The sequence below is a fragment of the Limulus polyphemus genome, unplaced genomic scaffold (genome assembly GCF_000517525.1).
Source record: "Limulus polyphemus unplaced genomic scaffold, Limulus_polyphemus-2.1.2 Scaffold382, whole genome shotgun sequence".
Classification (NCBI taxonomy): Eukaryota; Metazoa; Arthropoda; class Merostomata; order Xiphosura; family Limulidae; genus Limulus; species Limulus polyphemus.
The window spans coordinates 578,886-593,338 of record NW_013665992.1 but is presented as its reverse complement, the minus strand read 5'-3'; the positions used below and the strand labels follow the sequence as shown (position 1 = coordinate 593,338).

The following is a 14,453-nucleotide window of genomic DNA, read 5'->3' as shown; positions in this document are numbered from 1 at the left end:
AGTTCTGAAGCAATAGCTGTCACTTTCATCCCTGGTCATATTACGTAGTTCTAAAGCAATAGCTGTCACTTTCATCCCTGGTCATATTACGTAGTTCTAAAGCAATAGCTGTCACTTTCATCCCTGGTCATATTAAGTAGTTCTAAAGCAATAGCTGTCACTTTCATCCCTGGTCATAATTTAGAACTACTTAAGCAATAGCTGTCACTTTCATCCCTGGTCGTATTAAGTAGTTCTAAAGCAGTAGCTGTCACTTTCATCCCTGGTCGTATTAAGTAGTTCTAAAGCAGTAGCTGTCACTGCATACAGATAAATTGTTTTCAAGTTGAACCAATTCATTGAACACACAACTTAGTATTTCATATGGAAACTTTATAACACAGGCAAGGTAACATTTCCTAAGTTATGTGTATTGTCTTAACTTGATTTTCAGGTCTTTCTCCAGGAAAACCAGCTTTGTGGAAACATTTCACATCTGTAGACTTATCAACATGTATTAAATGAAAAGCATCTAGTAAATATATGCTCATCAAGATAAAGGGGCATTTCATAGTTTTTTGTTTTCCATTTAAGCATTTATGTAACAAAGTTGCAGTACTGCTTATATAATGTCTTCATTTAATTATTGAAATTTAGAAGAATTATTTGTAGGTAAAAATATACCAGTCTGACATTATCTAATGTAATATGTAGATGAGATGAAATATTATACAAAAATAACAATTCATTTTTCTTTTGGCTCTTTATTTCCCTGTCAAAGCACTTAGCTACCCAATAAAGATGTCCAAGGTCTTTCATGCCTTTGAACAAACCTAATAATTACAAGCAATTTGTGGAGAATTTTTGAAGCAAATAAACTACAGTGACTTTTCGATTCCCAGGATAGAAAATTTTTCTCTTGTTATTGTAACACACAATGCCATATTTACATAAATTTTCTGCCTTGTGTCTTCTCACAAACATGAAATCTTTTTCTATTGTGTCATGAAACAACCCAGTATGACCTTATTGTTTAGAAAAAAAAATTCAATTTATACCATTTATGTAGTCTTACAACAATCATCAAAATAAAGTATCAAAGAAATATGATAATGAATCTCAATCAAGTTGAAACTGACTGGATGTATAAAATAGGGATTTCTGATTGACAATAAACAAAATTTAAATTGTAAGATGAAATCTTGTGTTTTTAATGGTCTATTAAAACAGTGGTTCACAAAAAAGTTTGGAAAGTTCACAACCTAATAAATGATAGAAATAATAAATCAAATTCTATATATTTGAAGCCAAAACTAGATACTACTTAGTAAGTCCACTGTGAAAAGGAAACTCCTCTTTTTTTCCATATAAGGTTAAAAGAAAATACTTATCTTACGAGTTTTAAATCAGGCCCATAATTTTCAGACAGAACAAAAATGTACAGTATTTCAAGTAAGATTTTTTGTGTGAATATATGCTAAAATTGCTGTATGGAGAAAAATAATTCTATTGTAGGTACCTTGCCCTTCATCTATGATGATTTAATCGAAACAGCAGATTTATCTCCCTTTTTATTTATAAACTGTAATACAGTTTACTTGCAGTTATTAAATATAAATGATTGATCAGCCATGACAATTAGTTATTCTGTATATAAAACATTTGGAAACAATAAGAAAAGTACGAATAATTGTACTTACTACTTAGGGAAATGAGCATAAAATGTGATCCATGTGATTTCTATGATTAAATATTGAGCTTAGATATAAGTTACTGACAAGTCGTGAGTTTGACTCTGACAGAAAACATCTTCCAGTTAACTGACAGGTAATTTTCAGTCATTGTTTGCAAGATTTCAAGTGCTATGCTTGAAGAATGAAAGAGTTATTAAACCTATAAGTACATGGTTGCTGTACATTGTGGTGTTTGGGTTTAGACAAAAATATAGTGGTCACTGGATATGTTGAACAAGTGGATGCTATGTGAAGTTTCTTTAGGTTTAAAATTTAAAAAAGTTCATTGTTATGTACAGGTGTTTTTTAGTACAGTTATAATTTTACCATATTAAAAGTTGAGTATTTTATCCAGAAAAAAATTTAAACATTTTAGAATAATCTAATGAATATACATAATTTATTTTGTTAGTAACCTGTACTTGTTCTTTCTCTAGTATAATGTATTGGTTTCTTTGTAGCTTGAGTTAAAGAAGAGGTTCAAAGTGCGATTATTTATTGATGAAAGTTGTTCTTTTGGTGTTCTTGGAAAAAATGGTAGAGGAGTGACAGAACATTTTAATATACCTGTAAGTAGATTTTTTATTTCTGTTTATTTTATCCATAAGGCTATATTTCATAACTAGTTGTATGTGCTTTATGTATGCAATCTTGCAAGTATATGTATATATGTAAGTGCCTTTATGTATTGGAAATAATTATGGAAATGGTAAGGCAAAATAATATAAAAAGCAAATATTATGGAAATTCCACCTTCCAGAAAAATTGTAATAGTTATGGGACACTGTCTGCTCTTTGCATGTTATTATTCTATGTTCTTTGGTGCATTATTAAATTAAATAAAAATATAGTGCATTACTACCATTAGTATATATTTAAAAAAAAAAAAAAGGCTTAATAGTCATCGACAGTCGACAGCAAAAAAAAAAAAGTAAGTACTTTATCTCTTGTTTTAGTGTGTATTCTTTATTTGTTATCATAAAAGTAACTAAAATGTCAAAATATGAAACTCTTTAGGTTAATGAAGGTTAGATTAGGTAAAATAAGTAATAATATAATAACTTTTCATGAGGCACACATGCGAGCAGCTTGTGGGAAATGTAATTCCATAGCATAACATGATCCGTACGTTGCCCATGTGATTTACAACTTATAATGCTGTGAATAGTAGTTAGACATGGTTCAAAGGACAATAAAATTTAAGTGTAAATATTTGTGTACTGCTGTGAGTTTAAAGCTATTTAAGATAAACAAATGTAGATTCATATTACAATTTGAAGTCATTCTAGAAAGAAAAAAGGGTAATTTAGATTTATTTCTATTTTATTTTTTTTGGTGGTTATGAAGTTGGCAAATTGACCAATCATGTATAAAGCTAGGGTAGAGAAAAAAACAGATAAAATATAGTTTTACTGAAATAAAAGTTGAAATTTTATTTAAGTGGTTTTAGAAATTATATAATTAAAATTTGAGATTTTTGAGACAAAGAAAAGTGTTTTTAATTTTAACATGAAAATCACTTAGCACTTAGATTAGTATTTAGCAATACTATGTATATTCACAGACAAATCTTTAGTAAAAAAATACTTCATTAAAAACTGAATTTTTCTATAGAAAAGGCTTGTAATGTTTACCAAATGTCTTCTAAACTTATGAAGATACACATACTGTATTAAAACTTGTAGTATGAAAACTATAACAAGTACAAAATGGGAGCTGGGTCGGTCTCTGGGACTGAGTCCATAGTGAGAGAGTTAATCAGAAAGTGACACACTGGAATATAGTCTATTAAGTACATACAGTAATAGAGAGATCCAGTAATGGTTTCCAGGACAGAAATACCACATAACAATAATGTAAGGTTAGTTTTGGCTGTTGAAGACATCCATGTTACTGTAGGAACTGTATACAAGACTCTGTAGAAGGTGCGTGAAATTTTTACTTTGAGGATAGAAGTATTTGAGGTAGAATACCAAAAGTGATGTGTAGTATTGTAGAATATTTTCTTTAAAAGATAGACTATAATTTAGTACAGGTCTTGTCAATGACCTTGCTGTAAATACATGTTTGAATGCTATCATGAGAACAGTAAGATACATATTAACTCAGAGTCATCTCCATGAACGTGCTCTACTTGAAAATGAATGTTGGACCACAAACAGTGGAATAAACAAAGCTGGAGACATGTTTGCTTTATGGCGGTATTATAATCAATGTACAATATCTTCAGTTAAGCATAGTGGAAGGACCATTACAAGCTTGGGGCTGTACTTCAGCAAATTGATCTATACAAAACTAATGGAAATATCTTCAGTTAAGCATAGTGGAAGGACCATTACAAGCTTGGGGCTGTACTTCAGCAAAGTTGATCTATACAAAACTAATGGAAATATCTTCAGTTAAGCGTAGTGGAAGGACCATTACAAGCTTGGGGCTGTATTTCAGCAAAGTTGGTGATCTATACAAAACTAATGGAACCCAGACTGCCGTCAGTATACATGCAGATTCTGATCTATAAATTCCACTCCTTCAGGAACGTGGCTCATTGTGGAAGCGAATGTGGTGAAACGATATTTTGATGGTACAGAAGCTGTTGAAATACTCACAACTATGGTTTTGCTTACACAGCCCCAATAGGAATGTTCTTGAGGCTGTATGGACTTGTGTAAAAAGTGAGAAGTTTAAAAGGTGGCCAAACAGCTTGGCTGAATTCTAAGGAGTAATACAGAACACGCTAAATAATAATACATAATTGAAATTGATAAACTATATGGCAGCATGAAAATAAGATGCAAGCCTTGCATACAAATTATTAGTGCATTGTATAATTTTTTGCTTTTCTTTTGTATTTTCTCTGATAATGTTTTGTAAAATTAGTAGATTAACCATCCGGTTGCCATTACTATTTCATAACATTTTTTGTTTTCCTCAGATAGACATGGGAGTATTATGTAATTGTACTCTACTGTTTTAATAGGTGTGATGATGGTTGCATAAGAAAGTAAATGTTTAGAAATGTAGTGAAAGAATTCTCCACTTGTGTAATGTAGTAAATACTGCAGTAAAGAACTCATTCTGCAATTAAAAATGAATTAAGCTTCAGAAAAATCTTTATTTAACCGTCTCACTATGAGCTCACTGAATTACACTGACCTTGTAACCCTAAAATGACCATCAGTTTCCATGCTATTACTTTAAATATACTTTGTGTATCTTTCCAAAATTTGGCAAGCTTTTAGTAAACATTTCATCTTTTGTATACAAAAAATCAGATTTGTTAATCAAGTATTTTTACTAAACATTTGTCTATTAATATATGGAATCAGAGTGTTGACTTCTTTTGAGAGCAGTGATTTTCATTTAAGATTAAAAATGCTTTTCATTTGAAAATTGTAAAATTTCATTGGCATAATCTCTAAAACTTCTTAAATAAATGAAACATTTTTTCATTCATATTTTACATCTTATCTATTATTCCCTCTAACCTAACTTTTTATGCATTTGGTCAAATTGACTGATCTTTTAACCACCATAAAAATGTGAAATAAATCTAACTTGCCTTTTTTTCCTTTTAGAATGACTGGAAATTGTAAAAGGAAACTACAATTGTTTATCCTAAATGACTTAAAGCTTGTAACAGTATATTTATACTTAAATTTATTGTTTCATTGACCTTTGACTCATGACTAACTAATAATCCCACTACACAAGTTGTAAATCATTTGCCAAATGCATATCTCATGTTACTGTATTGAATGAAGTAATGCATGAGCTGCTTGTGAGCATACCTTATAAAGAATGTTTGTTACTATTATTTTTCATTTCTTACCTAATCTTATCTAACCTAACAAGTTTCTAATTTTTACATTTTAGTTACTTTTATTATAATAAGTAAAGAATACACATGAAAAACAAGAAATATATCATTTGCTTGTGACCTCTTTGTTTTTTCTTCCAGTTGCCAATTAAATTTAAGCCTACCTTTTTATACTAATGGTATTAGTACACAAAATAATTTTTAGTTACTTACGTAATGCACATAAGAACACAGAATAATAACATGCACAAAACAAATAATGTCCTATGACTATCATAAGTTTTCTAGCTTTCTAATTCTAGCATAAGCACCTTTAAATCTTACTTAAAGCCTGTCCATATGAAAATTGCAACAGAAAATTTAAAAGTAAAGACAAGATAGACAATTCTCTGTACTAAAACCAATATAATATATATTGGTTATAAATAATATAGTATTAAATGTCAGAGAGAACTGTTAGAAATTTGTGAAAGGGAGGATGTGACAGGTGGACATAGCAAGTGGATCTGATTTTCTAACTTATGACTCTAAACAAATTAGATTGAAGATTACAAGAATTGGGGTTTGCCTTAGTAATATCTATATTATAATGAGTACATTAAATTCTGTACTTCTCAGAGGGATGGTAAATAAATTAGAGATGAAGGAAGACCTCAAGAACAAATATAACAATTCTTATACCAGGGGAGATTGAGGATTTTTTTAAATGTTTTCTCATAAAATTAAGAACTTAAAACTTGTATACCATTAATATTTGATTTATTAACTACATATTGATGCCAAGTTTATTCATATACTATGATAATGAAGTAGTTTAACTAAAGTTTGAATGTAACTTTCTAATAGGTCATGACATGCACTTTGACCTACCTGTAGCAAAAGGGTTAACCAACATTTTGACTTACTTCAGATTTAGGGTGAAATGTTTTACTGCATACCACAATTATACCTTATTCTGAAAAAGACGTACGATGAAATGTTGGTTAAGTAGGTTTATCTGGAATTTTTAATTGTATTTTGTGTAAACTAGTCATTCCTTTTGTGTTGTAACCACTGTTCTTGTTATATTTTGTAGGTAGAAGATGTAGATCTAATTTCAGCTTGTCTGGATTATGCTATTGGCTCATATGGTGGATTTTGTTGTGGCTCTTCCTATGTTGTTGATCACCAGGTAAGTTTACATCTTTTTATGGATGTTAACAAAATTAGTGTAGTGTATAAATCAGGTTAGTTTGTAATTTCTTTGTCTTTAAATTTGCCAAATTGGTAAATGTTTGGTTAAAATGCACCTTCAAATTCCTGTAGTAACTGATGATTTATATATATTTTGAAGTATTTTATGGACAATCAACATAATATGAAGAAAATAGTCTTATGGAAGTGTATTCTCAAGTACAAATAGACCTGTAAACTGAGAGGTAAATTTCTAATTTTATATATATATATATAGTGTTTATTTATTTGTTGTTTTATACTTTTAACAAAATAAAACTGTAAAAAGTAGAAACTTGTTAGGCTACATTAGAATATTTTAATGAAAAAAATTCAATTAAAACATTTCTTGTGATCACCTGTTTTCATAATTCCCATGACATCAGGTCACATAATATAACTTGGTCTGTTTGGTTACACTAAGCTGTTTTGCTGTGATGTATGGTGTTTCACATATTGACATGTAATACAACTTTAAATCATTTAAAGTAAAAGAAAGCAAATGTGAAAAGATTAGAAAGCTGAGGCTGCTGTTAGGATAGATATTTTTACATGACTGTTACAGTCAGAAGTCATTCCATAAAAGAAAAGAAGGTTTTTATTTTCTGAGTTTTCATTTCATGTAAGTTGATGACTTTGCTACAGTTAGAATAGAGACGATAAGAAAGAAGGTGTAAAGTATTACCAAATAAAACTTGATATTCGTTTGGGAGGTTTTAAAGGTTAAACAAAAGAAATATGAAAACTGTAAAATTAAAAGAAGTATTTGTATTCTTAAAAGGAAAATCAGATTTCATTGAAACTGTCTCAGTAGAGACTTTATAAATTCTTCTAAGTATTTTATTAAACAATCTGTACAATATGCTTGTAATGTTTACTAAAAGCTTTCCACATTTTGTAAATATATACGTGGTACAATTCAGGATTATAGTATGTATAGTTTTATGGTTATCACATTGGTAAAAATTATCAAAACCTTGTGTATAGGGTTAACATACATTCTGTATAATATGAATAACAGGTTTATTTGAAGTTCCTGTGTACTAACATAGATTCTTTTGGTATAGAAACCACATTAGTTTGATGGTTCTATATTTATATTTAAATAAAATCATGCAGTTAAATGTTGATTATGATTTTTTTAAAGGTTTTGATTTAATTTTGTAACTGTTTATAGCTTTTTGTTTAATATTAGATCTTGAGTTACAGAAAAAAAATTTTTTTCAATTATTATTTACATAATTCTTTACAAGTTACATCTTTATCATAAATTATATAAGTTAAGATTATTTCTGTGCACTATGGAAACCAGGTTAACTTGAATTTTTCAATGTATACTTAAGATGATCTCTATGTAATAAAGAAATTCATAATTGTTTTTTTAAATATCATGAATATGGAACATCATGTAATTTTAAAACCTAAAAATTTGCAGAGACTCTCTGGACTGGGATACTGTTTTTCGGCTTCTCTGCCACCCCTTCAGTCAATTGTGGCTAGTGTTGCTATAGATGTACTCAAATCAAAACCAGGTGTGTTATTGTTTCCTTGTTTAATTTTATTACTCTGTAATAGATGGTGTGGTGTAGGTGTACTGAAGTCAAAACCAGGTGTGTTATTGTTTCCTTGTTTGATTTTAGTACTCTGTAATTGATGGTGTGATGTAGGTGTACTGAAGTCAAAGACAGGTGTGTTATTGTTTCCTTGGTGTATTTTAGTACTCTGTAATTGATGGTGTGATGTAGGTGTACTGAAGTCAAAGACAGGTGTTATTGTTTCCTTGTTTGATTTTAGTACTCTGTAATTGATGATGTGATGTAGGTGTACTGAAGCTGAACCAGGTTTGTTACTGTTTCCATGGTTAATTTTAACAGTTAATATAAGCTGGTGTTACATTAGTTGTAATGAAACCAAAATGTTTTATTTTATTCCTTAGTAATCAATCATAAAAATACCAATGTTGTATCACTTGTGAAGTATTTATTTCTTTTTATCCTTTTTCATGTAATGTGTTGTAAAAAGACTATTTTTGTTGTATGTTGTTGACAAACTTTACATGAAGAAGTGCATGTCTAACTTGAGTTGATACTTTTATCTCCAACATTATATAATCTATTATTAAAAAGTTTTGACATTATTAATGTCAAATCTTTTTATATTTTATTGATTACATAATGGCTCAATTCCTGAAGAGTAGTTACAACTGATGAAAATTTGGTTTTATTGAATATAATTATTATTATTATTATTTTTTTTACAGAATTAGTAGAAAAACTACAGAAGAATGCTAGATTTGCTCATAAAGAACTCCAAAGGTATTCACATGCATCTTGTTTCAGTATATAGGTAGTTATAGCATATTAACATAGTTTGTTAGATGATACTCAATTGTATCTAAATGAATAAGTAGTAATAATACCTTTCTAACCATAAGAAAGGATTAATAAATTCTTGAAAGAATCAAGAAAAGTGTAAGATATTTGATACTGCTCAAACAAAAATAGCCTGACAGGTATTTAAGAGTCTAACAAAGATATAAAGTAACTTTGCCACTCTAAATAAGTTTAGGACTTCTTAATGAAATTTTGATGGTTCAGGAAAGTAGTGTTAGATTTAATAAAACCTTCTGAGAAACTTTAGTTTTAAAAAGATTCTGAAAGACTTGAAGTTCAAGACAATCCTGGTAGAATTGTGTGAAGCTCATTGCTGTTTTTTTAAAAATTATTATTGGTTTTTATACATTCAAATTTAAGTTTAAGAATTTCTTCAAACCTAATAAAGCTTGTGAATCAGAAATAAAGTTCCTATTATTATTTGTTCCAGGTTAACCAAACTACTTGTCTGTGGTGATGAAGTGTCTCCAGTGAAGCATTTACGGTTGGCAGCAGATCGAGCAGAGGCACAACAACTTCTGGAGCAGATTGTGGATCATGTATGCACTGTTTACATAACACATGATGGTTGTTTTAAATGGACCATACTTTGACAACAAGATATTTAACCGTTTCACTGAGGCTCTGACGTATATTTCTCAGTGCACTGAAAAATATACGTCTCAGCTGCAGTGAAAAAGTTAAATGTTCTTAAATTTAATAAATAAAATAATTATATTGCATTGAATTTGTATTTTGTCAAAATATGAAATATCATATCATCCTTCTTTTAACTTATTGTGTACAATAGTGAAATGTAATCAATATGTTCATAAATTAAAAACTTTAAAACTATAACAAGCATTTATTGTCGACGATGTTTTCCAGCCATGAAGTGACTAACACTTGAGTTTTAGGCTGTTGAGATTTAAAACAACTGTATGCTGTAATTCATATTATTTTTAATATTTTTCATAACACAAGAATCTTTCTTTTCAAGAATTAACTTAATATTTTAAAAACCTACTTAAGAATAACGTATGATACAATGAACATGAAAAGAGGTGTTCGTGTAACTCAAGTATTGACACGTGTTCAAAAATATTAAATATTCATCTGAAAAATTTTGAAGAAAAAACATGGTCATTACACTGATTATTATAGTTTTGCTGATTTAAACTCAATTAATATACTTTTGCTGCTGTTTTGGCTTCAGGAAAAAAGAATTTGCATATGTCTGTGATGTAATAGTTGATTCTTTGTTGTATTAGTCATAAAAAAGATGGGGCTCTGACTGTATCCTAGTGTCCTTATTGTTTTCATATTTCAACTTTTATACCAAAGATAACATGATTCTTTCTTGTTTCAGATGCAAGAAGAAGGTGTGGCTTTGACTGTAGCTAGATACATTGATGAAGAAGAACATTTAGTCCCTCCACCTAGCATTCGTTTGATTGTTAGTGCAATTCTAGATGAAGAAGAAATATCTTCTGTAGTTTCTCTTTTGGAAAAAAACAGTGACACTTTACTGTGATGTTGCTACAAGTTTTCTTGGAGTAAAAAAACAAATTTGAGTTGGTACATTTAGGAAAGGTTTGTTTCCTATATTGTTCCTCTTCATCGACAGTCTTAATTAACATGTACATATTGAACTTAAGGAAAGTATCAGCTTTTTTGTGAATTTTTTTTTTTAATATAATCTTGTATACTGAAGCATTTTCAATGTTAACACTATTCTGATGAGTGTTTGATATCCAGAGTATAAAAAGAGTTTGCCAAAAACAGTAAAAAATCATTAAGCTTGTACTTTTTTAGTTTCACTAGCAGTGTTAAATGTATGTTTCATATCAAACCAGTGTGTTACACTTGTAGATGAACATAACACTAGTAGCACAATTATGATAACATTCAACTTAGTAAAATCTTTGCACCATTACAATACCTAGTCAGTTTCCAAAAGTTTGAAGAGGTGGTTTTGAACATAAACTGCATGTATAAAACATTTGTAACCTAGAACATGGTTAGTTTTATATTTAAAAAATAATAATAATTTAACAAGGCACAATTTGTAGAAAATGCTTCTTAATATTTAACAGAAAAACTATTCAGATTGAAGAACTTAGGTTTCATAAATATTATGGTGAAAACAGTAGATGTTTGTTTACTTAATAGTGTGCCCCAGTATGCTGTTTCAGTTTCCTGTAAAAACAGAGTGAAGGAAAAGATTAAACAAAAAATATATTTACGAATTTGTTTAATATTATCTTAAAATTTTTGTCACTACATGTTTATTCCTAAAGCAGTTTTAAAGGAACATAAAAAAGTAACTAGTATTAGATCAGATGGACTTACAAACAAAAATAAAGCTTGTTTGTTTTAACTAACGAGAGTTCTACATACAAATAATAAATTTGTCATAATTTTACTTTGACTAAAAATAATCTCTCTTGATAGTATTAACTCAGAAACAATATTTTAGTAAACTAAAGTAAGACAAACATAAGTGTATACAAATGTCCTTGAATATTTATCAAGGAAGACTTTCTTTCCAAAATAACTGATGAATCATGTATTACCTAACCAATACAGAAAAATGTATGTGATATGTGTATAGAGTTTTTCTCACTTCATATAATGACATATCATTTGCACTTAAAAAAAACTTAATTGTTTTTAAATATTAATAACTTTGAAATTGGATAGTGAATTTGAAAAATAAAAATTTCTAGCCACTAATCTTCAGGGTAGTTATTATTAAAATACCTTATAAAGTGACTCATTACTAGAATACTGTTACAAGTCTAAAAAACAAGTTGATGCTGATTATTGTCATACATAGAAAGATTGTCTTTTTATTTTTTTCAATAAACTAGAAAATTGTTATCAGCTAACCAAACCTGAAAAATAAAGTTACTAGTTTTCTTGATTTTGCCTTTGTTATGTTTTCTATTTTTAAGGGTTAAATTGACAAAGAACTGATGTCAACTTTTTTCAAACCAAGAATTATCAAAGATAGAGTACAATATATTCCAAATTTAATGGCTAGAACTTTGGAATGTGATTTCAGTCCAAAATAATCGAAGCACATTTCAATTGTGAATATCAAAAACTTGTTAATTACTTACAAATATAATATCAATAATTTTAAATAGATTTAGGCAACCAGTTTCCATGTTTATATGCTTAATTCTTACAAATACAATAGTTGTGCACTCTGCAGTATCTAAACTAATTTATTTATTTACAAATCTTACTTTTCCTAGTGAACTGATGACAGCTATACAACCTAATTTTGTTTAGTCTAGGAGGATGAAGAGGCTTTGCCTCGTGACAATAAATGTATTCTGTTGCCAGTATGGCATTTTTTCATATTCACTGTTTTGTGTGAAAAAGTGTATATCTTTTCTTGTTATTGCACTAAAATTTATTCATCTTTTAAAAATTAAATTAAATTAAAAATACATCTATACTCTCCATCCACTTGATAAAAAAGATCAGAGAAAAATCTATGATGTAATGAAAGAGTATTCATGCAATAGAATTTACTGTTAAATAAATAACATAGTCTCAAAAATTCCTGATCTTAATTCCACTGTTTAGCAACATAAAAAAAACATAAAAATTGTGTGTCAAACTCAGTCTACTTTACACCATAACAATTGCAATTTGCCAATATATCAGCTCAATTAGTGTTACTATGTCTGTTGTATTCCAACTGATCTGAAGAACCCTGTTATAGTGTAGTAAACACCATACTCTCTTTACTTTCACTCAAGTTGCACCCCAGTGGCTTGGTGGTAAGTCTAACGGCTCAAACTGCTGAAAAGCAGGTTTCGATACTTGTGGTAGACACACCATAAATATCCCATTGTGTAGTTTGTGCTTAACCATAAAACAAATTCACTCAAGTTGTTAATAATTATATGATGTCACTAGATATGAATTTGTGAAGATCGATCACTTTGAGTGTTAGATATGCACGACTGTTTCCATTTAAATTTAGTACAAGAATCATGATTTAGATAGTTATGTAGTGCAAGTGTTAAATTTAGTTATTATTGGAACAATAGTTTATTGCAGATTTGTTTACGAAGCATACGTAGTGTAGTTGTGAACTAGCGATTGTTGTATTATTGCATCATGTTACTAGAACTTTCTAAATTTTTCTTTACCATTGAACATTATTCCATCATTAATATCTCATAGTATGTGGAAAGCTCTAGGCCTCTGTTGGGCTGTATATAAATACGAATCCAAAATGTAATTCAAGTTAGTGAAAGATATACAGAAATAGATCTAGGCTTAGTGATTGTGAGTTTAGCCACAAAGATCATATAGTGGCAATTGTTAAAGTAAAATGATCACGGATTGTATTGCAATAACAGAGTAGAGAAGAATAACTTATCTTGTTAAAGTGTGTTCTAAAGTAATTGAACCAGCATGTGTGGTATTTGACGAAAAAGAGACAACTATTTAAAGCTATGGATACAACTGTGGTAATCAACAGTTATGGTGGTGATTATAAAGTGAAGTTATCATTGATTGATTTGTGATGACAGAGCAGAGAAGAATAACTTGTCTTGTCAAAGTGTGTTCTAAAGTAACTGAACCAACCTGTGTGGACTTTAACGAAAAAAGACAGTTAAAAGCTCTGGATACAACTGTGATAACCAATAGTGTAATGAACATTTGTATACATGTTTGACTTGTTTTAATATATAAGTGGGCTCTGTGCTGTTTGTTTATTGTTGAAATTTACCACCAACAAGTCACAGACGTCTACTGTAATGCCCCCCTCCCCCAGTGCAGACTTAAACCGCTAGAAACCGGTGGTGAGAAGAACACAGGTAACCCTTTGTGCTTAACTACAAACAAATCTACTGTAAAGAATCCGGCCCATCCATACATTAAAAAAAAACGGACACAGAGTGCCATGAATATGCCTGCCCAAATTTTTACCAGTGAAAAATGTAAACGTGCAAATACCCATGTTTAAGAACAACAGTATATGAAAAAAATAAACATGTGTGAAATGAACGAGCAAAAAAAAAACCCTACTAAAACAGGTTATTAGTACAAGGACTAGGTAACTAGTTTTGACACTTGCATGTAGCTTTTTCAAATCTACCGTCTTCTGAGAAGAAAATCACACAGGTGAGGTAATGCTTGATTGTGAAATTCCTGTGAGGAGGGGATGTAATGAAGGAAACAGTTCAACTTGAAGTAACCTTCAGATCTAGAGGTGTTAAAGTTTGGTACACTTTGAACGACAGTTTTCAACAGCTATTTTTATGTATCATTTTATCAGCTCATAAGGTAGTCGATGTCTCTTGTTTGGAG

The 14,453-nt window shown here is 29.6% G+C and overlaps 1 protein-coding gene across 2 annotated transcripts in view; it reads left to right on the top strand.

The window, feature by feature from the left end:
* LOC106457863 (serine palmitoyltransferase 1-like) overlaps window positions 1-11,764 on the top strand; it is a 40,292-nt gene extending 28,528 nt beyond the window's left edge. For both annotated transcript variants that reach the window (XM_013917313.2, XM_013917312.2), the window contains exons 10-15: window positions 2,174-2,281; window positions 6,605-6,700; window positions 8,177-8,273; window positions 9,002-9,056; window positions 9,565-9,673; window positions 10,483-11,764. In XM_013917313.2, coding sequence (XP_013772767.1) covers window positions 2,174-2,281; window positions 6,605-6,700; window positions 8,177-8,273; window positions 9,002-9,056; window positions 9,565-9,673; window positions 10,483-10,647 — 630 coding nt within the window. In that variant the 3' untranslated portion in view covers window positions 10,648-11,764. The remainder of the gene's footprint in view (window positions 1-2,173; window positions 2,282-6,604; window positions 6,701-8,176; window positions 8,274-9,001; window positions 9,057-9,564; window positions 9,674-10,482) is intronic.
* The last annotated feature ends 2,689 nt before the right edge of the window (window positions 11,765-14,453 follow it).